Genomic DNA, 25952 nt, shown 5'->3' with positions numbered 1-25952 from the left:
AACATTTTCATTGGACAGCATCAAACTGGTTGTAAAAATGATGTGATCCTCGTAGTTTAAACGGATGTAGAACGAAAACGGGGCGAGTAAAAAACAAAATGAGTGTCGTGATTTTAAAGGTGCAGTAAGATGCAAAGATAACTGTGAAAATCATCTTCCTCTATCAGCAACAGGTAGGCAATGACGCGTAATCCCACACGACATGAAATCCAAAAGTGATGTGTTTGTTGGCATTTTTTTTTTTTTTCTAATCCCACTCTTCATTCTTGCGCCCCTGTTGTAAGTCTACACTCCCCCCTTTGCCTTTTGTTTCCGAGGTGGAGCCTGATACCCCGACTTCTCCAAACTGAACTGCCGGCGAAGCAGACGGACAAGATAGGACTGGGACCAGCAGTCGGTGGCAGAGATCTGGGACGCAGCGGATCGGGAGGGACCATACAGGCGGCTGGAAGGAAGAAGGAAGGATTTTGGGCAGCTCTTCCTGCGGTTGAATAATTCTACAGACCGGCTTCACACGGCTGAGCCTCGAGAAAGATGAATTCTTTCATCCTGCTGTCGCTTTTTGCCACGGTTATCGCCGGAAAGTCACCTCGGCTGAAATTCGTTGTGCACGGTAGGCAGCTGCTGTATTCTCCCAATACTGTCTGGGTTTAACACAAGTCATCCGGCCGGTTATTTACGTCGGCAGGCATCCTTTATTAATCTCTATTATGTGTTTAGTAGGTAATGAATGAATGGGTGAATGGATGAGTGAATGAATGACCAGTGTGAGAGTTTGGTCATGAGACGATGTAGCCGGTTATTTTCCAGTTCTTCTCATTAACCGATGTTGTCCTTTGAAGCACGGGCCGTACAGATAGTACCGGTAAAGCCATATTAACGGAGCTACCTCTGGATTAATCTCCTAAAACACCACCCTCCCCCCACTGACCGAGTAGTAAATTACGCGCTCCACCATTCAGGCCGCGCACACATGTTCACAGGCTCTAACAGGATGAGACTCTGGAGGAAAACTCATTCTGCTTCATTATCTCAGTGTTAACAACACATCGTGTGTAGACTGTGACTTCAGTGTTTGCTTAGGCAGCTTGTTTATTTGTTTCCATCATATTTTTCAGGTTATTTTGTGTGCGCGCTCGCAAAAGGCACGTTTGAAAAATTTTTGGGTATGATTTGTGCAACTTGTGGGTTTTCTGTTGGTCGTTTGACAACTTGTGTGTTCGTTTTCTCTCAGTGCACAACAAGTTCACCGTGTGCTCGTCGTTAAAACGCACCGGCTCCGGTTGCCGATCAATTAGGGCAGCCAGGCTCTAATTGGAGACCGTCCATCCATGTTCTCACCTCCAGGCGCAGCGAACGGAATAAAACTAGAAGCGCTCAAAAACAGCCTGTCCTCTGTCTCCTGGAGGAACATGGCGCCTGTTCGCCCTAAACACAGCGCGAAGCGGAGGCCTTGAAACACCCGCCTGCAGCCGCCGAAAAGCGTCATTACTGAGAAATATGACTCTTTGGAGGTTGACACAGTCACTGTAGCTCCCCCGTCCTTGCGGAGCTGCAATGCGGGACACGGCAGCTGCTTCACACTGCAGCAGAGGAGCCCGGCTCCGAGAGAAAAGAGGGTTGCGACGGGGTAGCAGCCGCCATAAACACATATATGTACAAATATACAGATGGGGAAAGAGGGGGGAAAAGGGAGGGGAGAGAAATGAATGGAAAATTCCAAGCCGAGTCCTAGTTATCTATTCCACTCACGCCTTTTTACACCTCACACAGCTCTGTAATGTATTCAGCAATCAATAGAGATGGGGGGCTGTGTGTCAAGTTATCTTCTGTATCCCTCCCCTCCCCGCGCATGAGCACGGTACAAAACGCACAAGATGACGGCCCCGGACGTGCATGTCATATCAATCAAACTGGTTGTTACGCAATTCCACGGTTAGCTATGAATGCCTGTCGTTAGAACACACACACACACACACACAGAGTGTACAGGTAGAGCCGCAGTTTGAGCCTGAAGAGCAGAACCTCTCCTTGGCGCTGGCGCCGTTTCAGCACCACTGACAGCTCCTGGTCCTCAAACGTTTAAATGTCCTCATTTCGTGAGGAGACGAGCGAGCTGTGACAGTAAGAACATGCAACCAGAGCAGGACCAGGATGTCATCCGAAATGTTGGGTTCGTCCCACCCAAACAAACAAATGACAGGGTACAAGCACAATCAGTTCCAACCCCATGAAGGTTATAGTTTCCAGTTTTGTATATTAATATTAATTAGGGTCTGAATTAGTGAATGGGTAAATGAAATCTGCCTCGCTTTACTGTACTTTATGTTACAGACCTTCTGTTGATTATGTTTGTTTGAGAGTGACAAGGACGTGGAAAGGCAGAGAAGGCAAAGCAAGATAAACAGAGAGAAGCTGTCAGAGGCATAAAGAGAGAGATATGGAGACAAATGCAAAGAACAAGACAAAGAGAGCGAGACAATGACTGAAACAGAGACGACAGCACACCTCAAGGCTAATTTGACATCTGCAGCTCCATCCTAAATATCAGAACATTTTTGCCAAAGTTCAGGCATCGTTTGAGTTGACCTTCTCTCTCCGTTGGAGACCTGAACACATCAATACAAAATCTCCAGCCATGAGCCTGATAGATTTTTCTTGTCATGTTCAGAATGGAGGACCTTGAGTTCCACCTGCAAAACAACTTTGCAGTGAATGATTCCATGTAAATTAAAAGCAGCTGTCATGTTATTCACTGGTGCCAAACAGAGAAGCTTCTATATCAGAAACTGTTTGACTTTCTTTTTCCTGTTTTTTTTTTTTCACAGTCCAAAATGCTTTATTCATGAACGAGTGGAAACTATTCCCACAGATAACATCTGTGCTTTACTCTTCTCTAATGAGCACATCTCTTAGTGCCATTAGGAATTTGTTTCTTTAAAAGTGACTCACTAATTTGAAAATGTTTTAACTTCTTTCAAGGATTTATGTGCTCCTCTGAGGGTGAGGGAAGTCTTGACTTTAATGAAGCCTTTTTATTTTATTTTATTTTTTTGAAAAACAAGTTAAAAAAACACGGCTATTTTTCTTGGTTCCTGAAAACCTGACCTTTTGAAAATTCAAGGCCTTCACCCAGCAGCAATGATTAAATGTCTAAGGGGAAAAAGAGAAACAAACACTGACTCACACGTAGAGAACAAATTACACACAGAATGTGACATTCCTGTTGTATATGTCTGACCCTTTAAAAATGATGTCAAGAAAGACAAGGAACAGGACACTGTTTAAAGAACTGTACACTTTGTTCCACCTGCGAGCTCTTGGCTGTTTAAAGAAGTGGGACCGCTTCTCTGACAGTCAAACACAATGTCCAATCAGGGAACAGTGGGGGAGGACCTTATCGTAGGTGGTACTTTAAAGTTGCCTCCTGGAGTTTTTTTTGCAAACAAACAAAGTTTCTGCGTCACATTCACTTACTCACCAAACCAATGGCAGGGATGTGAGCTGTGTCACAGCTAACTGAGTCCATGAAGCATTTGCAGCTTTGTCAAGTTTTTTTTAGTGTGAATTTAAGTTTGATACAATTCACATTAAAGACATTTTAGCATAAGGTCTTTAGCATGAGCAGTTGCTCGTATACGGCTGAGCACCAGCCACTATTTTCTGTTCAGCTTCTGTTTTTGACTTTGAGTTTGATGTGCGCTCGTCTAACAGAAGATTAACATTTTCTCTGCTCTTGAAGCCAGATTGAATCAACAGAGACTCGCTTGGTCTGTGAAGATCTGCTCGTTAACTTCCAAAGCAAATCTTCAGAGCAGTCTCTCAGCTTTCTTTGCCAGCTACAGAATGTTCCTCTGAAAATCGTCAGACAGTGAAGTGAATGTACTGTATACAGTATGTTCTTACCTAAGCCACCAGACACATTGTCCTTCCTTGTGTTCCTCACATCCATGTGAAATATAAGCTTCATCAATTAGACTCACGCCAATAAGAGAGGCCCCTGTTTCCATAGAAACTTAGCTGGTTGACTAGCAACCTGTATCAGTGATCACCACCACTTCATCCTGGCTTTGCTGTCAGGCTGGATGTCTTTTTTATTTCAGGGATGAGGAGAAAATCATTACAAATACCATGTAACTGTGACCTTATAATCCCCTCTTCTCATTCCTAGTGTGTCTGTTTATATTGAAACATTCAGAGCAAAATGCATCATTAGTTTAGGAATACATTTTAATTTTCTACTCATAAAGTATCTTTGTTGAAAATGCTGTACAGCAAAAGCAATTAACTTGCATTCCCCCTTTTTGAAATGACCTGGCCTTGGTCCTGTTTATAATGTTTTTTTGCATTATTATCATTTTAATTTTAATGTATTGTCAGAGAAATTGGTAGCTAGTTGGTTTTATTCAGAACTCTTAAACTCTTCAGACTTCAGGAATTTTCTGAAATGAAAATGAATGGAGAAATGAAAGAAAACGCTGGGAGCCCCGTGAAACAGCTTGAAAGTCTAATGTTTTATAAACTGTTCATTTTTAGACATGGCAGTTTTTGTCAAACTCTTCAAGATCTTTAAGTACATGTTCTGCATGTACCCACATTGTTGGATTTTATTCTGTTTCTAAATGCAGGCACAGTGGCAGTGTAGGTAAGTGTGAGTCTGATTGGACGCGTGACTCAGAGATGCCCAAATGTACTTTTGAGCCTTCTGGAGGTGTCCGGAGTGTAATTCAACCGAGCATCTGTGATGGAATTTGCCCACATTATTATTTCAGTGATATTTATGCTTCCACCAAATGCCCTTTTCCTCGAACGCCCGAGACAGGTTCCTGTAAAGACTCCCTGTTTAATCTAAAACCACAAAGGGCAGTAAAGTCAGATCAGGTGTTTTGGAAAATGAAACCAGTTCATAACCAGGACTCCTGGAGCCTGCTCTTATACCGACGGCAGATTAGATGTAGATTAAAAACCAGGGCTTTGGCTCTTTGCCATCAGGGCTCCTACACTTTGATTCAACCTGCCTGAGGAGCTTAGGGCACCTAAATCTGGATCATCTTTTTAAATAACTTACTGAAAGTCAATTTTGCTCTCATGCATTGACCTTTCATTATTATGTTTGACCTCCGCTTTATTAATCTTTTTTTATGATAATACCTTGTTTTCTCTCCAACTGTTGTTTTTATTGATTTCCTATCATTTGCAAACAGCCATTTCACTGTGATTTGAAGATTTTTGTGTATATTCTTCTTTCTCCTTCTCATTCTTAATTACTAAGTAGTAGCAGCAATTAGTAGCAGCAGTTGTATATTACGTTATTAACATCCAAAAAGTTTGCTTGTGTTGTTTTTTGTCTTGTTTTTCAGGATAAATTTAATGATTTGGGTTCATTAATTAAACCACAGGGCATATTTTCATTGCACAAATACAAACATTAACAATAAAAACAACAACAGCGTACTCCAGCTCATTTTCCAGCTCGCCCCTCTAATGTATTTCGTTCTGACCCACAGAGCCCTCCAGGTTCCACTTCATCAAACCTGAGAACTACATCAGCATGTACCATCAGGAAGGGACCAACACGCTGTACGTGGGTGGCCAGGCGATGATCTACGTGTTGACGTTCACTGACAGAGGGGTCCGCGACCTGCAGGTACACTTTGAACAGATTTTGCTGACTTGTATATAGATGTAATGGGAAGATTTGGGGGGGTCTAAATCTCACAGCATCAAACAGTCTGTTTTTCAACTTTGGGAACCGTTCTGCTGCCATGTAGAGAGAAGTTATAAGAGATCACACACTGGCCACAAGCTAAACACTGCCAAGTCTTTAAGTCAGTCCACTTCAAAAGCCGCTTTGGCAGCTGTCCAATGTGTGGAAATGCTGTTTGTACATAAAAACGATGCTGGCTAGTAAAGTAGGCAGCAGAGACCTAAAGCTTGAAAAGGCAGGTCTGTAACTAGAATTAAATGCACAGCACAGATATGCCCACACATGCATCTTCACTTATGTTCCCTGATGAAACCTCCTCTCCAGACTTTTTGGCTTTGTGTGCGCTCGACTGACATCTCCCTTACTCTCCCCTTGCAGCTGTTAAGATGGGACAACTTACACCTTTACCAGTCTTATTGGTACATTAGGTTATGTGTTTCAAAGCACAGCCTCTGGAATCAGGCAGACTAACTGGAAACACCTGTGTGGGCGTGCAGGGCCTTTAAGTCAAGTCCAGTGAATCTTTTTTACACAGCCCAGAATCGCAAATTTGCCTCGGGAGCTCCTGCTTTGAGTCTCAGCTGAGAAATGTGGAGCGAGCTGGAAAATCGAATGAAATGTTCCCCTTCGCTTTTCCCTCATTGTCTCTGCTGTGGTGCCTGTGAGCAAGGCATCGGGCTGTGGTTGTACTGGGCGGCGTCCATGTGTGGGTGTGTCGGGTTGTGTGTACGATCTGCGCGTTAAGTACGAAGCTGGAGCCAGCAGGCAGTTAGCCTAGCTTAGCATAAAGATCGGAAGCAGGGGGAAACAGCTAGCTTAGCTCTCTCCAAGGATTTCCTCACAAACGTTAAATCCATCCACCCACTTCTCCACTAATCAACTGGACCCTGACTGGACTGACTGTATGGGATGGCAGCAAATATAGTTTCCCCTCCGTCTGTGAGGGCGAAGCAGTGATCCGGAGAGAGCATGGAGAGCTGGGAGAGCTGACCTGCTGCTGGCCCAGTTCAGCAGCTGAAGTCCAGTCAGAAAACACATAATTCAGCGAGCTAATAATGTCAACATAGGCTCAAGATTACACAGTGTGTGGGCTACAGTGTCAGCACTGACTAGCCTAACAAATTAAAGAGACTGTAAGCCTGGTGTTTCATCCAAATATGACTGTATGCCCTATTTTTGGTAACGATTGCAGTCTTAGAGTTGGGTTTTCCTCAGAGGAGACATGACGACAAGTGGGAAAGCATCAACTGGTGATGTGTTTGGCATTGAGGGACTATTCTGATGTTTGACGATGTTGTTCTCACATAGTAAAGTGACATTTTGTCACGTTGAGTTATTTCCAGGCGCAGGTTAGTTTGGAGAAGAATGACAAACAACAGTTTTCAATCCTAAAACAACGGCATCCGTGAAAATCAACTCTTGGTGTCAGACAGAATGAAAGAGTGGGGACTTGTAAAGTTCGATACTAATTATTAAACAGTCAGTTAATTCCATTTTCTTCTTTGCAATGGAGAAAGCAAGACGTGCTTGAGAGAAGTGCACAGTGCTCAGGAGTTTTCTCAAAAGCATAAATGCATTGTTCTTCACTTTCTATCGCTCTCTCAACCTACAGAGTTTCAGAATCACGCACGGTCACTGTTTTCATGCTGAAACAGAGCAGTGTGAAAGAACTTGGCACAAACTAAACAGTCCTTCCTCCCACAGATCCCAGCGGCATCTGATCAGACTGCAATTGATACCTGCAAGGCAAAGGCTGCGCCACTCGAGGTAGAAACACATCCTCACTGTCAGCACCTCCGTCATTTGTGCAGAGCACCCCCACCTCCCACCTCCTCCATTTGTGTATCATCGTCGGTAGCATCCTGTTTCTCATTACCATCATCATCATCATCATCTGCAGTTGCACTACATGGAGGTTAGTGCTGCAATGTTTAGTTTGAATTCAGCTGTTTAGATTTGGATTTAACTGACTAAATAATTCAAAGAAAAACAGTAAAAACATTTAATAAACAAATAAAAAAGTATGCAGATGAGATAAAATGACACAGGAGGCAGTTTAACCTGTACAGGTGAGTGAGCTGTTGGTAATTTCAGTGAATTTTTCCGTGAGATTCCATAGAGAGGGGACGGCAGGATTTCAATGGCATTTAAAAGCTGTTCTTTAAATACCGAGACCGTTTTTACAATTTCATTCATCAATGAATGATTTCCACATTAACTTTGATGTGGTTGTATAATTACAGAACATTAACCAGATTGTTGAAACTAATTTTCCCATTAATGCTCGGAGTCAATTTTTGCATTTGCTTAATCACAAAAAAAAGAATTAAATTTCACTCATCTACTTGGTCAGATGTATCCTGATCCTCAAACCCCCATCGGTTAAAATTCAAACACACACACACACACACAGCTCTGCTACCATGGATGCATATCTTCCCTTCAGCAGGGACAAGCCCTCAGTAACGCCACTGGGCTGTAAGGTGGCGTAGTGGTCACAGTCAGTGTTGCAGGTCATGTGATGCAGCATGTGATGAACACTGTAGACATCAGGAAGCTGTTGATGAAACATTGAATACTCGGGTCCAAAAGCAACAAAACCTTTTATAGAAAGACAACAGGACTGAATTCTTCAGTCAGGCCATTAGCCTCTAAAGTTTCAAGGGTCTACATTGTGAATAATTTTTTTTTCAATAAAGAGTTTTCAGTGTCACCTTTTCTGTGACTCATTTCAGTTTTTTCAACACCAATGCATTATGGTCTGGAACATTCCTCCTTTTGCTGGATAGACTCTTTTGTTCCTTTTGAGAGACTCAACGTACGCTGACTCAAGACGTACGTTGAGATAACCCTTATCTCTAAAGCACTGTTGCATGATTTCACTTTGCTCTCTGAATTCTCTCTTTTTTTTTTGTGAACTGCAAATTCTATTAAGTCTATGGGAGTGGCTTAATGGCAGGAGAGGTCAGATGACAACTTTAAAAATATTAAAAGATAGTTTTTATCCGCTGGCTTTCTGCAGACAGTGCTGGAAACTGTTATCTGATTTGGACAGTTTCACATCCAGGAAACTGACTGAGGCTAAGATTACCACTGTTTCAGTACTGCCTCCCATAATTAAGCTAAAGCCCACCACGGCTGCATGTATACACACACACACACACACACACATATAAATATATAAGAAGTGTTACTGTAGTTATGGAACACAACAAAGAGGGCAGTGCCTTCTCCGAACAGACAAAGCAGAAGATTCCAGAGAGCGTGGCAGTGGCAGATGGTGGAAAAAGAAAATGTTCTGAGTGATGCAGTAAATCCTCCCCAGTAAAGCAGATGCTCCTTGGAAGGGGATTGAAGGACAGGAGGCAGCATCCTTCAGTGACAGACAGCCACAGGGTTTATGGAATACATTACCACTGGAGTGGGACAGAGAGAGGAGGTTAACAGTAAGTAGGTAGCATATCTAATCTGATGGGCAGACTGTATTTCCAACAATCTCCAAGGCCACAGTGTTGTGCGGCTGTCTATGACCCTCAGCTTCAGTTTGTCTAGAGCACACAGAGGTTTGGAAAGTGGAGCCCAACAAGCAAATACACAAAGGGCAAAAGACAATACCAACCCAAAGACACCGTCAACTCTCACCAGGGAGCTTTCAAACTGAGATTAACTACAGAGAAGTTTGCTAAAAGGTCACTCAGCCTTTAAAACAGTGGTATAATGTCTTCTATGGCTCTAGAGGAGCTTTGTCAGGTCTGTGAAAAATGTGTAGTCTTGACTTGGACTTGGGGACTACAAACCGGGTGGGCTGAATGAAGTCACAAGTCCTCCATCATTTATTGAAGTGCAATATTAAACCAAAGCGCTGGAGTTTGATTTTAAAACAGCAGATGTTCACCTGTGTATTCTGAACCCTGTCCACAGGCAAATATTGGAATTGGAGATAAATCATGAGGTGCAGAATCATTGAATATGGATGTCATTCCTATAGAGGTTGGTAATCATTGTCCTTAAGCAGTGCCGCAAGCTGCAGAGCAACTAAATGACGCAACATGATACATGATACAAGAGACCAAAAAAAGAAACCAAATGAAATGAAACCACTGAAGCAGACTGGTTTATGGTTGACACGAGCCACTGGTCCCAGAAAGACAAATCCACTACACTGCAAACTCTGTTCCTCTGTTGGAGAGCCTATGTCAGTCTGAGACCTGCCTTTAACCCTCACTCTTCTCATGGGGCCCCTGGTGAAGTGTGGAAATTGCCTGAACTCTGAAAACTATTTCTCAAAAGAACAGAAGTATGCAAAAGAAAAACATACCAACTTGCATACACAAAATTTAAAAAAGTGTGTTCATCCTACCCACCCGCCTACCCATCCACCTACATGTCCACCTACACACACTTACGTAAGCTCTCGTCCTGCTTTTTGGATTTAGTGCTTCCTCGTCCTTCAGTTTTCGCTTCCCTCAGTATTTGTGGTGTGACTGTTTGCTAAAAAGCACTTAGCGTGTTTTTGTTATAGATGCGCCATGTCTGTGAATAAAGATTCACTTTCAGCATGGGCACTGCTACAACCTAAAACCAGAATTTACCCCTTAAGGTTGTACTCAGTATTCATTTTCATGCTCCATTCAGTAATGTCTTGGGGAAAGCAGTCCATTTTCTGTACTTAATAAGTGTGCATATGAAGGATTGCAGTGCTGTACTGCAGGGCTAAGCCTCCTGTGTGCTGTCTGCCAAAGATGTCCAGAGCATGGATTGCCTCCAATTTTTCTTAAATCTCTCTCTCTCTCTGAGCAATCAGCTTTTTCTCTTGTAATCTGTTTTGTGTTTTGCTTTGTTTCTCTATCCCTCTGTTCCACCTGCCCCTCTTCCCCTGTTTGGTTTTCACAATCCCTTGATCATTCTCTTGTCTCTTCTCTCCCTCTGTGCTGTCTCTTTCTCTCTAATCACTCTTCCACACACCCTCCACTTTCTCCTCTTTTGCCTCTGTGTCTTTTCACATCTTTAATCCCTCTCCCAATCTGCTGTATTTTCCTGCCTTTCCCTCCTGTTTCTGCCTCATTTTCTGCCTTTGTCTGCCTTCTTTTTGTCTCACCCCTTTTTCCCCCCACAGCTGGAGTGTGATAATTTCATCACGGTCATTCAGAAAGTAAACGACACATTCATAGTATGTGGGACGAATGCTGGGAGCCCCCGGTGCTGGATGCTGGTAAGAGTTTCATGAGAAAATTTCCTTGAAATTATGCTACATGTTCTTCAGCAGCGCTGCAAAATGCTGTCACACGTTTATTATCGTTCACCTTGAGCCTGAACAGTCTCAAGATTGATTGCAATTAGTATTCATTATGCTCACTTATTCCTTCTAATGGTGAGATGAAGGCTGGGTTATTTATTGCCATGAAAGATGTTTCCCTTCAATAATGAATATGGTCTTTTAATAGAAAACTGTAAGATGAATGCATGAAGACATAGGCCTGTTGTAAACTGGATTTAAAATGTTCAGCTTCCTCCAGACTCAGGTATCTCCTCCCTCTGCAGGTAAATGACACTGTGCTGACAGATGTCCAGGGCAGTGGACAGATCGCGTCGCCCTCTGACATCTCACCACCCTACCCCTCCCAGAGGTCCATCAGCTTGCCTGCAGGTAATAAACGCAAGAGGAAAAGTACACGACTGCCTGGAGTAACAGAATCTTACAAAAACATAATCACGTATTCTTCATGATTTAATATCAGCTGAGGAAGACACTGTCCGGAAACACTCGAGACAAAAAAGACTCGCTGTTTCCAGTAAACCTCATATCATTGTAATGACTTATAATGTCCTTCGGATGGGACACTGGATATTTTATGTTTGAGTATCTGCAGTCTGAATTTGGTAGAAAATCTTGGTATGACAATGCACTGCCCAGCTGTGAAGTACAGAGAAACCAGAACATGGAGGAGGAGCGAATGAGGGAGAATGAAGTAGTCTCATCATTTCAAAAGTCTCCTCTTTCTTCAAAAGGTGTCACTTTTTCCAGATATCTTAATTTGGAACAAAGCCACCTTCAGCTCTTTATATCAACTTTTCTCATTTGTGCCAGGAGCAGCCAAGTGACACCTGTGAGTCCCGGCATCCCAGGAGCAATCTCTCTCTTATTATCGCTCGCTATTCATGACATGCAAATGAGTAAATGCATTTATGTAAAGTACCTCACAATACTTTAAAGAACAAATCCTCCACAAGACTTTGCTGTGAAAGAGCATTTTCTATGCACTCTACTTTGAACCACACATAAAACTTAACCATTTTTCTGTTAGGTTAGGTTTTAGGTTCGTAGGTGAACTTAGTGTTAGTCTGAGTTACAAACCATAGCCTTTGAATCTGTTTTTACAAAAGGAGCCTCATTCAAGTGAAGGCTTCTGAGTGAGTAAGTCTTTATCTATCAGTGTTAGAGCCTTGCTGCACGACTGGACAACCACGTTTAAAGAGTCTCTGTAAAGTCAATGGTCTTTACAATTTGTCCATTATATAGGAAGAAATTAAAAAAGAGAAAAATGTCAACACAAAGCCAGTCAGAGCTGAAAACACTGAGCGAGTTGTGATGATTTTATTCCTGTGTCTTAGCAGATCATACATTTAATTTGTCACCAGGGAATCACACCTCCCTGAACGCCAAACATGCGAGAGTCAGCCATCTGCCGCTGTGCGTTCGCATGAAATAAAAAAACCATGGAAAACACTGTTAAAATGGACAACTGACTCCAGGACACTGAAGAGAGAAGGAACGGTGGTAGGACCAAACAAGCAAACTGATCAAGGACTGAAACGTAATGAAGTCAGAACATTTTTTTGTTCGTGTCCACACATAACCAGAACATCCCCTGAAGTATTAGTGCTTTTGGATCAGGCTTTAAAATAGGACCATGCATCTACTGCATGTATTGTATGTGCCCTTCAGGTTTTGTTTACTCCCTCAGTGTCATACATTCCCTGTATAACTCAGGAAACTCAATATCTGGCCACATTTCAGCATCCACAGGCCACCGACTGTCTGATACGCCACACAAATCATTGTTTGTACAGGTGGCAGTTGCTTTTTTGAGATATTTATTGTTTTCCTCCCTGTATCATGACTCTTCTTATTCAAAGCCACTCAGTGACAGCAAGAAAGGTTGTATCACAAAGTAGAAGTACTAGTGCAAATATGCTGGCAGAAATTTCCCCCTGTATTTTTGTGAAAACACAGTCCTGCTAATAAAACATTATGTTTTTGCAAATCCAGCACCGCTGGACTGAATGAAAGGCAAATGTTGGAGGTGTCCAGCCATGCACGGTCACTTTAACTAAACAGAAGTGTTTTGAATTAAATCGATCTGTCAGTAGACACAGTGCATGATGAGGGACGGACAAAATGTCTGTTGAACCACCAAATGCAGATGGATTGTTATGCAGAGACAGAAATGAGTGAGAGGTTCGTGTTCGCTGCGGGACGCTCTTCCAGATGGGGATCGATTTCTGAGGCAACAAGCCGACCCTTGTCTCGAGCTGAGCAGCATTCGGCTAACGATCAGTCCTAATTATGATGTTACTGCTGCGATTTCAAACACTTCCCCTCTGCATTGCTACAAAGAAAGAGCTCTAAGTGGGGTTATAAGAATATGGTGATTGGTGGTTGCTCATCGGTGCAGTCAGCTATTCTGCCTTGATGTCTTCTTTGCTCTTGCGCTCCGTTTCCTCCCCTGTTTTGTATTCTGCCTCTGGCCTCCCGGGCCTCCTTTTTTCCATCTTCACTCTCCCTCTCGCGGTTTAGTGTTCTCTCGCTGTGTCTTCTTCTCCTCCAGCTTCAGTCAAACCACTTCTGTGTCGCTCCGATCTCTCTTCCTCTCCCTGTGAACCTTGTACCCATCCATCACACTCACTGTCTGCCTTCTCTTTTTTTTGCCCACTGTTCACTCTTCTCTTCTCTTCTCTTCTCCTCTCCGTCTCTTCTCCTCGCCGCCTTAGATGGGAGTCTATATTCTGCAATGTCGTCGGTGGGAGGTCACGCCGGCTCAATCCGGCGTACGTTTGGCCCCCAGAAGCTCCTGAAGACGGAGAACATTTGGTTGCTGAGTGAGTAGGAGGAAGGGAGACATGCAGGAACCATACAGGTTTAGACTAATGAACATGGACATGGTGGGTGGCACTCTCTGTACATCATCTCCTAACATTGCCAATGGGGAAAAACAACATGTAGGTGCATTCACTGTCACAGGTTTTATGGCGTGGATCATGTTATTTACAGCAGTAAAATACAAATCAGAAACGTGTGATTAGCCATTTTCTCTCATGTTCATTCTTACAATATCTTTTTTATATGCAGTTTAATATTAGTATTTTTTAAAAATAGGGCAATGGGCTATAAATCAGACCTCATTAGAAAATGATCCTGCTTATGATATGTGTTGGAGGTAAATTGGAACCACGGTGACAGTATCTCAGTGGACATGTTTGAATCTCGTCTCACAGATCCACAGTTTGCTGGTGCAGCCATAATCCCATCTTCACAAAAGTTCAAGGAGGAGATATACTTCTTCTTCAGTGAGCTCAACAAAACAGCCAGAGTGGACGAGGAACCGTACAGGGCCCGCATTGGTCGCATCTGCACGGTAAAATAATCTTGTAACTTGCCCTTCATATTGCATATGTGTGAGTTACGAGCTGTGCAATCAAAGCGTGCTTTCTGAGATTGTTTCATCTGAGTAATTTTTGGAGGCCTGTAGATTTTGTATGAGTGTGACGTTTCAAACGAAAACCGCTGGTTTTAAGAGAATTGCAAATTAAATGAGGGTTGAATTCTTCAAAGTTTGAACAAATCCCAAATGTTCTGTGCAGAGATGAAACATGCAACAAGGTCTGATTCAGAATCCCTACTACACTCTTCACCACCGTCTGCACCGGGTACAAACCCAATAATGCCGCATTTCTTAACACCTTCCAATCAGTGAAGTCAAAGCAGGTGTTTCCCAATCAGCTGTCGAAGACGAAACACCTGCTGCTCTGTGTCAACTGCTGATTTGGCTCCTGAATTAACCTTGAATATTAATCCTACACAAAGACGCCCAAATCAGATGTAAATGCTAAAAGCAGAAGAGCGGAAGGTTTCATGTTTAGTGAGTTTTTTAATTAGCAAATTTAAGGAAGATTTTCTTGTACATTTTTCACCACACATGTCTTTATTCTCTTGCCAGGACTGGGGAAAAACAGTCTCTTCATCTCTGTGCATTTAAGTGTTAGTGAGTTAGCTTTACAGGTGCTAGCAGGCAGATTTTATATCAATCTTCTTGTGTAAGAATATTTAGGAAATTATTCCCAAAACCTATTTCTTTAATTAGACAGATTGGTCCAGATTGCGTTTAGCCTAGAAATGATTAGCCTCAGAGAAGTTTGTAGCCTCTGTCAAAAAGTGAAAAAAAACCCCACCTCTGATTAGTTAGTTAGTTAGTGGTGTCATCAGGTCCCGGATCAGTACTCTGGACCTATCTACAAATCGTTCTGACTAGGCTCGTGGCTACCTGCCACCAGTTTTTGTGCTAATTAAGTGACATTAAACACAGCAGTTGCTGTTCATTAAACAGCTACATCAATGCTAACGGCTTGTTAAACCAGTATGTCTTCTTTTCTACTTTGCTAATTACACAGAAGGCTTCAGACACTGCTACAGCCTATGCTGCCTACAGCATAGACTACTGACATCTTGGACCAGCCTCAGAGACAGAGTTCTTTTATTCCTAAAATGAGTGTTCTCAGGGAAAGGAAGTCCTGCTATCCTGGGTTAGGGTCTCATCTTTTCAGGGAACTCAAAGTAAAATTCAGAATTAGCAGCCCAGCTGCCCTGTTGTCAGAGTTCTTGTATGTTGCTTCCAGGTGGACGAAGGGGGCATTAAAGCCCTGCTGGCCGACTCATGGACCACCTTCATGAAGGCCCGGGTGATGTGCGGCGCAGGCAACACTCAGCAGCAGTACAACAACATGAAGCAGGCTGTGGTGCTGACAGCGCAGGACAAGAGGGCCGGGGTCATGTACGGCCTGTTTTCCAATGCATGGTGAGCTAAAACCTCAAACTCCACTGTGTAACCAGCTAAAAACTACCGAACAAAACAGCAGCTGACACTCGTCCACCCACACCGCAGCACCTACTGACACACAAAGGCACGCGGTACACAACACCCCCTCACATATTTCTCATTATATATGAGATTTTGAGGGAAAGTGTCTTGTCGGTGTTTGTTTATATTTCATTAACTGTAACATCAGTTTTCTGTTGGAATAAGAATCTGCCAAGCAATTGTTCACAGAGTTTGCAAGATGTAAGTTGTCACACATCTGATATTACAAATAACAGACTGTGGCGCAATTTTCTGCAGGAGGACGTTGCCAAAATGACTTCATTTGTTTCTAACAGTTTGCCAAAGGAAATACTGCTTACAGCTTGTCCTGTCACATGTATTACTTGTTATATTTTGCACATTTTCAACTAGAAAGTACAAGTAATTTTACAACTTTTCAAACTGCAGCAGACTCATGTGCTCTTCGGTTCAGCTACATCAGCTGAGGCACGCATCTATGATGGCAGTTTTCAGGTCATGTCACAGCCTCACATCTCATCAAGCTTAACCAGCTTCGACAGAGTCTTGTGTTTTTCTCACGTAGCTGTGAACTGTGAAGTTGTGCAGCTTTTTTTTTCACTGCAAAAATGGAAATACTGGAAGATTAACATCAATTCCTTCTCCTTACGTAACGCAGCTGTTGGTGGCTGAATAATGAAGGTAGAAAATTAGCACATTTTCTTTGTGTGCCTCTTTAAAATAGTGGCATACCGCCCAAGGGAGGTGGGCTGGGGGTGAGGAATCCACAGCCGACAAACAAAATCTGGAACCTCCACGAGGGGTCACAAAACGTTTCTGCCACGCAAAATGATTTTTATATTTCACTCTCTCTCTGCTTTTTGTTCTGTGACTCGCTCAGTAATGTTCACCTTCTCTGGCTTAACTGGTTACAGATGTAAGAGCTATGCAACTGGTGACAGGGGATATCGAGTAGAGACAGAAAGCAAAGTGAATTTTCGCCTCACTTCATTCATTCATTCTTCATTTGCCCCAAACAACCAGTGTACCGACCGGCAAGCAGCAGATACTCTGACTGTTAGAGTGTGTGTGTGTGTGTGTGTGTGTGTTTCTGACTGAACTCCACTTGTTTGTGTTGTTTCTCTCCTGTCTCTCCTTTTTTTCTCTCCCGCACATTCATCACATTCATATCAGATTCACAAAGCCCTGGGATACCTGCAGATATTTTTCTCAAGCTGAATCTCGAACGTTCGCTTCACTTTTTGTTTGAACGCACAGTAAAAAAAAAAAAAAAGGAGAGAGTCTAGAACTTGTGAGGGATTACAGCTATTTACTGTTTCAGGGCCTGAGTCAGCCAAGAATTTCTAGCTCTTCTCCCACGTGTCCCTGAAAACCACATCTTTTGTTGAGGATGTAATTATTCCTCTTTCTGCCTTTGTTCAGGGGCAGAACAGTGATCTGTGCCTACTCTATCGAAGATATTGACCAAGCGTTCTCCACATCTAAATTGAAGGGCTACAGCAGTCCATTCATTGGCAGTCGCCCCGGAATGGTAAGGAAAACCAGCAAGATTTTTCTTTATTTATTATCTTTTTTATCACACCAATCTGAAAAAAAACCGCACAGAGGAAAAAAAAACATGTAATTGTATGAGTCAGCCTTTATTTCAGAAGCGAAAAGACTGAAGTGCTATTTTTGAAAGGCATGAGTTAATAAAAGAGAAGCAATTTTGAGCTCTTTGTCCAAGGGCAGTTTGTTTATTCCAGTCCCCAGCCTGGTCTGAATTGATTATATCATTTCTTTCAGTGTGTCCGCAAAAACTCGACAGCAGGAGGTCACAATGACATCAAGAACCTGGGGGTGATCAGATACCACCCAGAAATTGAGGATGTGATCCGGCCTGTCGGTGTGGCTCCACTTGACCTACCCACAGATGACCAGATCACACACACTGTGGCCGACATCGTCCTGGCGGTCAACGATGAACACTACAGCGTCCTGTACCTCGGAACAGGTGCGTGTGTGTGTGTGTGCACGTGAATTTTTGTGTTCAGCTGTTTGGATGTCAGTCTATTTTCTCGAGGGCAGGAGAGCTTTAAGGTGGAATTTTAAATAAGCAGTTGTGTATTTACATATCCAGAAGACCGGAAGCAACGTGACATTCCCTCTGGAGTTGTGTTGGTTCAAACCTGTTCCACAAAGGGCCGTGTGGCTGCAGGGTTTTTTTTTTGTTCCAGCCAATCAACCGCACACAGCTGTCTGAAGACTGAGATCAGTTGATTAAATGAGTCAGGTCTGGTGTGCTGCTGCTTGGTTGGAAGAGAGGTTCAGCAGCCTGACACTAACGACCAGCAGGATAAAATAATGGTAAAATAACTGGCATTTAACTGCTGCTCTTGAGTGCAAATAAATAAGCAAACATTTACTTTCCTGATTTGAGCTCTGAATAGTAGAAAGTCAGGAAAACTGACACAAGGTCAAAATCTGTTTAGCTCAGAACCCAAATGACTCCTGTCCTTCACAAGACTGTTTCTATTGGATCAAAGCAGCAACGCTGAGGCGCTGCCGGTGCCCACAGCAGTTACTCCAAAAATTGCCTTGTGCCTCAGGGAGATTACTATGGCAACCATCACAAGTCATATGCTCGTGTGTGTGTGTTTGAGCGTCTCACCACTCTGACGTTCACCAAAAGATGAGCGAGTGTCGTCTTTCTCAGCTCAAGTCCTCACCACCGCTGTGGATATGTGCTTGTCATTCATCAGGCTTTTTCTGGGTTGCTTCTATTTTTAGCACATTAAAAAAAAAAACAACATAGTGTTAAAAAAAGACAAGATGATGGAGAGCTATGAACAGCCACTGGTCTCTGTGGTGGCCTAAAAAGAAACTAGAGCAGTTTGAGCCACAGTTATCTGAGGCCGGAGGAACAGGTTGTACTGGAGATCGGGCTGTTCCACACTGATGTTTCCTGTTTTTCTCTGTTTTAAAAAGCATGTGAAAAAACGTGTGTTGGCAGTGCTCCTTAGTGTTCTGGCTCTCGTGATTTGTAGGAAACACAGTGTACAAATCTCAGACTCCTTTAATCTCTTTTGAATTATGGTTTGATCGCCTCCCTTTTTCCTCCTGTTCAGTATCACATCACCTTCACTTCAGGACACCAGCTATAAATATTCACAGGCTTGCAACAAGTCAAGCTGATCAATCTGCATAATTAATTTCAAACATGCTTGTGTTTCTCTGCAAATGATGGAGAGAAGCCCCACGTCTTGAAATAACCCAATCTGGAGAGAGTGGAGGAGACAGACAGATAGACAGTCTAAACCAATCAGAGGAGCAGAAGGAGCAGGCATGCCAGGGTCCACCTCGAGACCAGAGATGGTGAAACTGAAGCAGATGCATTTTGGGTAGCCCCGGGACATTAGCCTTCCGTAGCGATGGAAATTCAATGGAAAATCCTTCACAAAGATGAGCATGGAGATACAAACCACACAGTTAATCTTTGTGCAAAAAAAAAAGTAATGGCTGATATTTCTGCTCTAACCCGGGAGAGTAAATATGACTCTGAGAGCTCAAATAATAAATATGTTGTATTGGAGCTCAACAGCTGACCAGTCAGAGATCCTGCATCCTGCTTATGCGTCTTTAAATAAAAAGGGTTGAAACTGTAAATGTTAAATCAATCATGATCTGTCAATCATCAACAGTTAAAGAAAACCAAACATCAAAATTGATGCAGCATCAAAAACTAGTGCCTACATTACCCACAATGCAACGCGACCACTGATAGTTCATTTCTTTCTACAATGCTTGAATATAATGTTTTAAAATGTTCTGAAATGAAAGACTGTAGTATGCAGAGGAAATATAAACCTGCCACCATCATCAGTAGCTTTTTTTCCTCACTACAAATTCAGCTGATCAAAGCAAACACTCTTTTTCACACTTATAAGCTGAAGTAGAGTGACCAGACTGTGGGTGTCACAGTCACCTTGATGGTGGCTGTTATGAAAGTAGAGAACATTACTCATCTAATTTCGTCTCATCTAATTTTTCTACCCACAGAGGCGCACATCTTCATTCTAGTCACAGTTGTCTGACAGAGTGATGTATTTGGACAACCCGGTCTCATATCAAAATGTGAAATAACTACGTTCGTCCACAGTACAAAACGTATCAGTCTCACAATTAGGGGCCTGAAAATTCGTTTCTATTGGCCTGTCGACGGGTCATGTGACCGCGGCCCAGGGGCCTGAGGAGAAACTGGAGCAGTTAGTCTCTGATGCTGGGGACCGTAGGAAAACAGAACCAAAGAATGGGCAGCAGTGAACGGTTTCCTTCAGGAAGTCACTGACAGATTGACCACCAGAGGTGGTAAAGCTACTCGGGCCATTTCAGTCATGGAGGCGATACAGCAGAAAGCTTCCCTCAGGGATGGAAAAAAAAAATGTCAGAGCCATGCTCTTGTTTCAAGCTGACTTTATGTTTGAGATCAGAGGTTATTTTCTTTTCACACAGTGTGACACTGGACGTGGCAGTAGCTTAAAGGTTAGAGAGGCAGACCAAGGTGGCGCCCGACTGGGAGAAATATGAGCTGGGGAAATGAGTAACTGTAACTCAGTGTTAGTGTGTAGAGTAAAAGAAGGCAAGTTTAAATCTTTAGTCCAGCTGGAAAAATGTGTATGTTCACTGTTTGCCTTCTGTCCAACAGTCAGAGCCTTTACATAATGAGTGAATGTAACTGTATAGATGTATAAGCGTATTAGCACAGGTGTTTACTGTAGAATTATGTGTATGCTCAGCAAACTCTCCCTGGATAAATAAAACCAAAAAACAGATTCACTCAGCAGATGTCGTCTGAGTTCAGCATTGTCACCCTTTTTTTTTTTTGCTCTGAATGTCTTGCTGCTGTCTTTGTGCTGATACACTGTTTTGAGAAGAGAACTGAAAATAGCTGTAGACAGGATTAAAGAATCATATGAGAATAAACTGGATAAAATGGGGAATGTTATCTTTGACGACAGAGGAAAAAAGATTTGAAGTTTATGAAAAAAGCAACAAAGCGGTCCCAGGACAAAAGAAGTCTAAGTGACAGCAAGAACCTGCCAGCCTATTTACAAATGAGAAGGTTCCTCTAGGAGAGAACATTCAGGAAATGAGGATGTGAGATAAAAGATATCACTGTAAACACGTTTTCACAGTGGGGGAGGTGAAAATAATCTTAGATGTGAGAAAAGACAAAACAAGTTAGAGCGTCTTTCTGCAGGGAACCATTAAAACTCTCAGGTTGTTATTTGGAAAGGAAGGAGTGGCTGTCTGGAGGGAGTGCAAATAGTCAGGGTAGAAAAACATTTTCATTGACCTTCAGTCTGATGAAACCGCCACACACTCAGCACCAGAAAGGGTATGTGGAAATAAAGAGATATTGGGGAGAGCAAATGAATGTAAACAGTCTATGAGAGTGAATCTGCACTTAGCCAGTGTAATAGCCTATTGCACAAAACAGACTGATGGCTCACGGCGACAGTAATGACCCCTCCATCTCTGAAATCAAGCTGCGTGCAAGACACCACTATTGACCACCTGTGCAGAGCTGAACAAAGGTGTTGGCAAATTCCAGCGAGCCTGTGAGTCAGCTGCAGCTTCTTGTGTGGAAAACAGGAACCGACTCACGAGGCAGACTTCGGCCTTTGGCCTGAAAACTCTGCCCTTCCTGCTTACACATCGTTTTGTTGGTTTCTCCTTTGATTTCATTCACAAAAACAGGATTTCTGAATTGAATTGATGTAGGAAACACACACAGCGATTTTTCAACACAATGAACAATTATTTACAAGAAATGTAGAAACAGACCAAAGTTTCTGTTTATGCTTGTATAGTTTTTCAACGCTGGAACACACGAGCCAGTTGACATGGAATAATACTGGAGCCTTTGAGCCCCCTCGTGTTTCGGGGCAACAGAGTAGTTTGCTGCTTTGCCCAGTTAATAACCCATTTTCCCCAGTTTTCATACTGTAGGTTTCTGGCCGTTGGTTATGAATGATTCATCTTAGTTAATGAGAAACTTATTTGGATCAGCTTGGTTTTGTATATCAAGTAGCACTTGTCTTCTGTTGCTATGGAAAAGACCTCGGCCAGAGGCCAGAAAAAAAAAAGTTCTAGGGCGCTGACCGCTCCATCATCTCTGTCAGGGACAAAACTCAGCACTGAAGTTCTGTAATTGATCCAAACAGAATGCAAACGTTATTAAAAAGATTCCTGCTGCATCATCTTTACTTCACCCCGCCCTCAGCAGCCCGTGTAACAAATTTCCTCTGTTGGATTAACCAGTACTGTGGTTTTGGCTCACAAATGCTTGTTCAAAAAAAAAAAAAAAAAATCTATAAACCTCTAGTCTGCCGTTTTGCCTTTGGCCCTCCAGCCTGCCTTCAGAATGGAAGTTGTCCAAGTGAAATCCATAAATTTGTAAAACTCCCTTGACGGTACAAGGGCTACAACACAGCCAAAACCAGAATGGACAAATTTCGACATATGACACCAGGCATGTGTGCGTCTTTTTGTGTATGCTTGCACTTCCAGACCTGAGATCCATCCCTCCAGTCAGTTTACGGTGTCCTCTCCTTCTTTATTTCTACAGAACAAGGCAAAGTTCTCAAAGTTCTTCACTCCAGTGAGGGGGTCTTCATCATATCCCAGTACTCGCTGTTTCACAATGAGGGTCCTGTTCTAAACATGGCCATCGACTCCCAAAAGGTATGAGGAATAGTGTGTTGCCTTCATGAATACATGGATAAATCTGATTATATAGATGAATAAGGCTATTTAATGCCTCATTAGAGATTGCTGATGCCAATCATTATAAAATATTAAATATTTTCCAGTCATCTTGTCCATTGTTCATATTATAGAAATCCTTCATTATGGGTTTTAGTTGAGGGTGTTGATTGGAAAGCTGTTTCAGAGGCTCTGCTGTCCCAAGAAGACAAATCTGTAAAGAACCTGAAGAAGAATAATGACGCAGCACCGGCTGATTTATTCCAGTAATACCGAGTCTAGGAATGAAGTATCATATTGCATTTCTTCCTCCTTAGGGACACCTGTATGTTGGTACAGCGATGGAGGTCCAGCGGCTGCCCCTGGCGGACTGCGGTCGCTATGGAGACACATGCAGGGAGTGCATTCTTTCCCGGGATCCGTATTGCGGCTGGGACAGGGCCAGAAGGAAGTGCATCGCCATCCCGCCTGGATACAACATCACGACCGGGTATGATCGCATATGATGTCACCACTGCATAGCTATTGGCTGTTTTTACGTGGGCTGCCAAGAGAGGAGAGAGCACTCATTGGACATTTCTAAAACTCAGTGTGGTCAGATCGACAGCACAAATCTGCAGTTACAGAAAAAAATGCTTTATGCTCTGACTGGAAATCCTTGGACCCGAGCTGATGAAACTTGCTTTAACAATAAAGAAACTGCAGTTCAAAGAGAAACATGACGATCACCAAAATCACCAAAGACGCATGTGGAGCTAATGTTAAGGATCTTGACTGCATATTTCTGTTAGAAACTCGCTCTGGCTCTTATGAATATTTAAAGAAATAACATGAAAATCAGTCATGTGCTGTAATAATCCTCTGACTTGGGTTTTCTCCTTTCCCCTCCCCGACACTGCTGAATGATTTGTCTCTGCATGTTTTAATTTGCAAGTAACAGCAGGTTGACGTGGAGGCTCACAAGCCATTTGAGAAACCATTCAGTGCTGCTAATTTGTCCTCTCTATTATTTTCCAACAGGGCACTCATTCAGAATCTGGACCATTCCAACTCCTCGGTTTGTGGGGAAGCTGCTGGTGAGCCCTTATCTGCTCTCTCCCACTCTCTCTGTATCTTAATTAAGCCAGAATAGGAACCTTTCTGAGCAGCTAGAGTAAAAAGATCATTATCATATAATTGAGCGCAGTCCAACAACCCACGGGGAGAGATATTTTTTATGTCATGTCTTGCCCTGTTTCAGAGCTCAAAGCCCAGTTACAACCTCAACGAATCCTGACAATTACTCCCCTCTGAAGAGAAGGCTATCTTCTTAAGTGATCATAATTTATCATTGCATTTATTTCCAGTTGTGTCAGTGGGGTCACATGTCCTGCCTGTGGATACAGAGACAAGTTTCAGTCTATTTCCGCAGAAAATAATACTTAGAGGCAACAAGAAGCAAAGTATTTTAACTTTTAACTGATATCTTGGAGCAGAGGAATACTACGCCAGCAATTACACAAAACACTGCAAAGTTCATCATCTTTATTCTGCGTTATTCTGTATTGACAGTTCGGTCGTTCCCAGCATCTTGGAGAACTTGCCACAGTTCTTCTGTGAGATGCTAACTCGGCTTTTGTATTGCGACTCAACAGTGAGGCTAAAGCTACAGGTCCATGCAAATACAGCCGGCACTGCCATCCACTGATGATCCCTGTAGAACATGTGGAGCAGCATTGTTCTTGTATTGCAGTGTAGCTTGTTAGTCTCTTTATAAATTAACATTGTGCAGATGTTTACAATAGAAATACAGAATAAGTTACTTGTTACACCAACTCCCACAGCAGTGTATGTGTATGTGCACAGTGTATGTTTAACCCTGAATGGGGCTTTTCCTAACCTAACATGCAGGTCCACACAAAACTGCTAATGATACACTAACTTTGCTTTGGGGGCAGTGTTACCCCTGTAGGTGGTAACAAAGGTGCAGGGAATCACTTTTTCTCGTGTCCATACACACACGTTGAAACATTCGAAGCTTCACAGGCCTGCGGTGGTTTGTTAAAGTTGGTAAGCCATGTAAGAGCTAGTCAGACTGTGTGGGCAGTACAGTGTGGACGTCCTTCTTACATTTTGTCTTTATCCTAGCTGAGATAGAAACTAAAGGCGTTTTTCTCCTCACAGAGATCATGGTTGGATTAACCTGTTAGGGGGCCCAAAGCCAAAAATGATTCCGGGCCTCAGCCACTGACTGCATGGTCAGTTGAGGCTGCATTGGCCCCCGGGGACAAATAAAGTTCTCTGAATCTGAATGGCACAGAGGACCATAAGACAGGTGATAATGCTGGACTTCCATGAAGGCCCTTATCATTTCAGTTGACAGTGTGCTTTAGCTCTGCATGGTGCCAGACAAATGTGCCATTAATCAAACAACTGTAAACCAACTGAAGCATAATGAATGCTGGGACTTCAGGGACGCAAAGACCGTGAGGTAGTCTCAGACCCTGAGGTAGTTGCCTGCTTTTCCCAGCTGGTAATCCAGCCTTGGGAAACATCCACAAAACAATTAGGCTAAATCACTGTTATGTTATCACAGGAGTCCACAGAGAGTGGCACAGTCAGCATTTACTGTATATAATTTCACAAATTAATACTAAGAAGAGTCTCTGCAACTGCAGTTACTTTGTGAACATCATATATTTTGGGATGATTTTTTTTTTTTTTATCCCTACAGCTCTGAAGCAGCGTCGGACTTCACCCAGAGAAGTGGTGGTGCAGTCCAACACCTCCGTCTTTCTCCCCTGCCCTGTGCGCTCGTTCCACGCCACCTACCGCTGGGAGAAGGATAACTGCATTTTGAACTACCCCTGCCTCTTCTCCGGGGATTTCTGCGTCCTGGGGCCAATCGTTGACACGCCCCTTAAGGAGGGCGTCTTCCGCTGCATGGCCACCGAAGACGGATTCAAGGTGGAGGTTATTTCCTTCAGGCTGGTGAACAATGGCAGGCTGGTGGCTGCCTCCCTGGCCTCCACCCTGGGGCCGTCTCTCCTGCTTGCCGTGGCTGCCCTGTGGCTCCATTAACCGCAGCTGATGCTAACGCTAACCCCTCATCCTTACTGGCTCCAAATGACAGGAAAGACCGGGAGCCGCTGTTAGGAGGTCAGGTTCGCAGAGCATTGAAGTACATGGTTGGGTTGTACAGCGCCAGTTCTCCTTTTTCCGTAACAATTTTTAGCAAAAGTCCAGCAAATTATGAATTCAATTCTGTATTTTTAGCATAAAGCAACATATCTGCAGCTGCAGAAGTCTCGTCAAGATCAGAACTGGAAAATACATACACTATTTTTTTTTTTTTCCAATTTAAAGTGACTAGGAGTTACTGTCCATGAATTGACATGTCTTGT

General features: G+C 43.0%; 1 protein-coding gene across 1 annotated transcript; it reads left to right on the top strand.

Annotated features, from left to right (window-relative positions):
• The first annotated feature begins 357 nt into the window (after positions 1-357).
• Positions 358-25884, top strand: si:ch211-113g11.6 (uncharacterized protein LOC559008 homolog). Its single transcript, XM_041043915.1, has 14 exons — positions 358-613; positions 5508-5647; positions 7412-7474; positions 10824-10919; positions 11249-11354; positions 13700-13807; positions 14204-14343; positions 15602-15780; positions 17245-17353; positions 17608-17815; positions 22433-22548; positions 22887-23059; positions 23590-23645; positions 25283-25884. The coding sequence occupies exons 1-14, from the start codon at positions 535-537 to the stop codon at positions 25627-25629; spliced, it is 1920 nt and encodes a 639-aa protein (XP_040899849.1). The 5' UTR covers positions 358-534; the 3' UTR covers positions 25630-25884.
• Positions 25885-25952: the final 68 nt, after the last annotated feature.

The sequence above is a fragment of the Toxotes jaculatrix genome, chromosome 8 (genome assembly GCF_017976425.1).
Source record: "Toxotes jaculatrix isolate fToxJac2 chromosome 8, fToxJac2.pri, whole genome shotgun sequence".
NCBI classification, from domain to species: domain Eukaryota; kingdom Metazoa; phylum Chordata; class Actinopteri; family Toxotidae; genus Toxotes; species Toxotes jaculatrix.
This window is presented reverse-complemented; position numbering and strand designations above follow the sequence as displayed.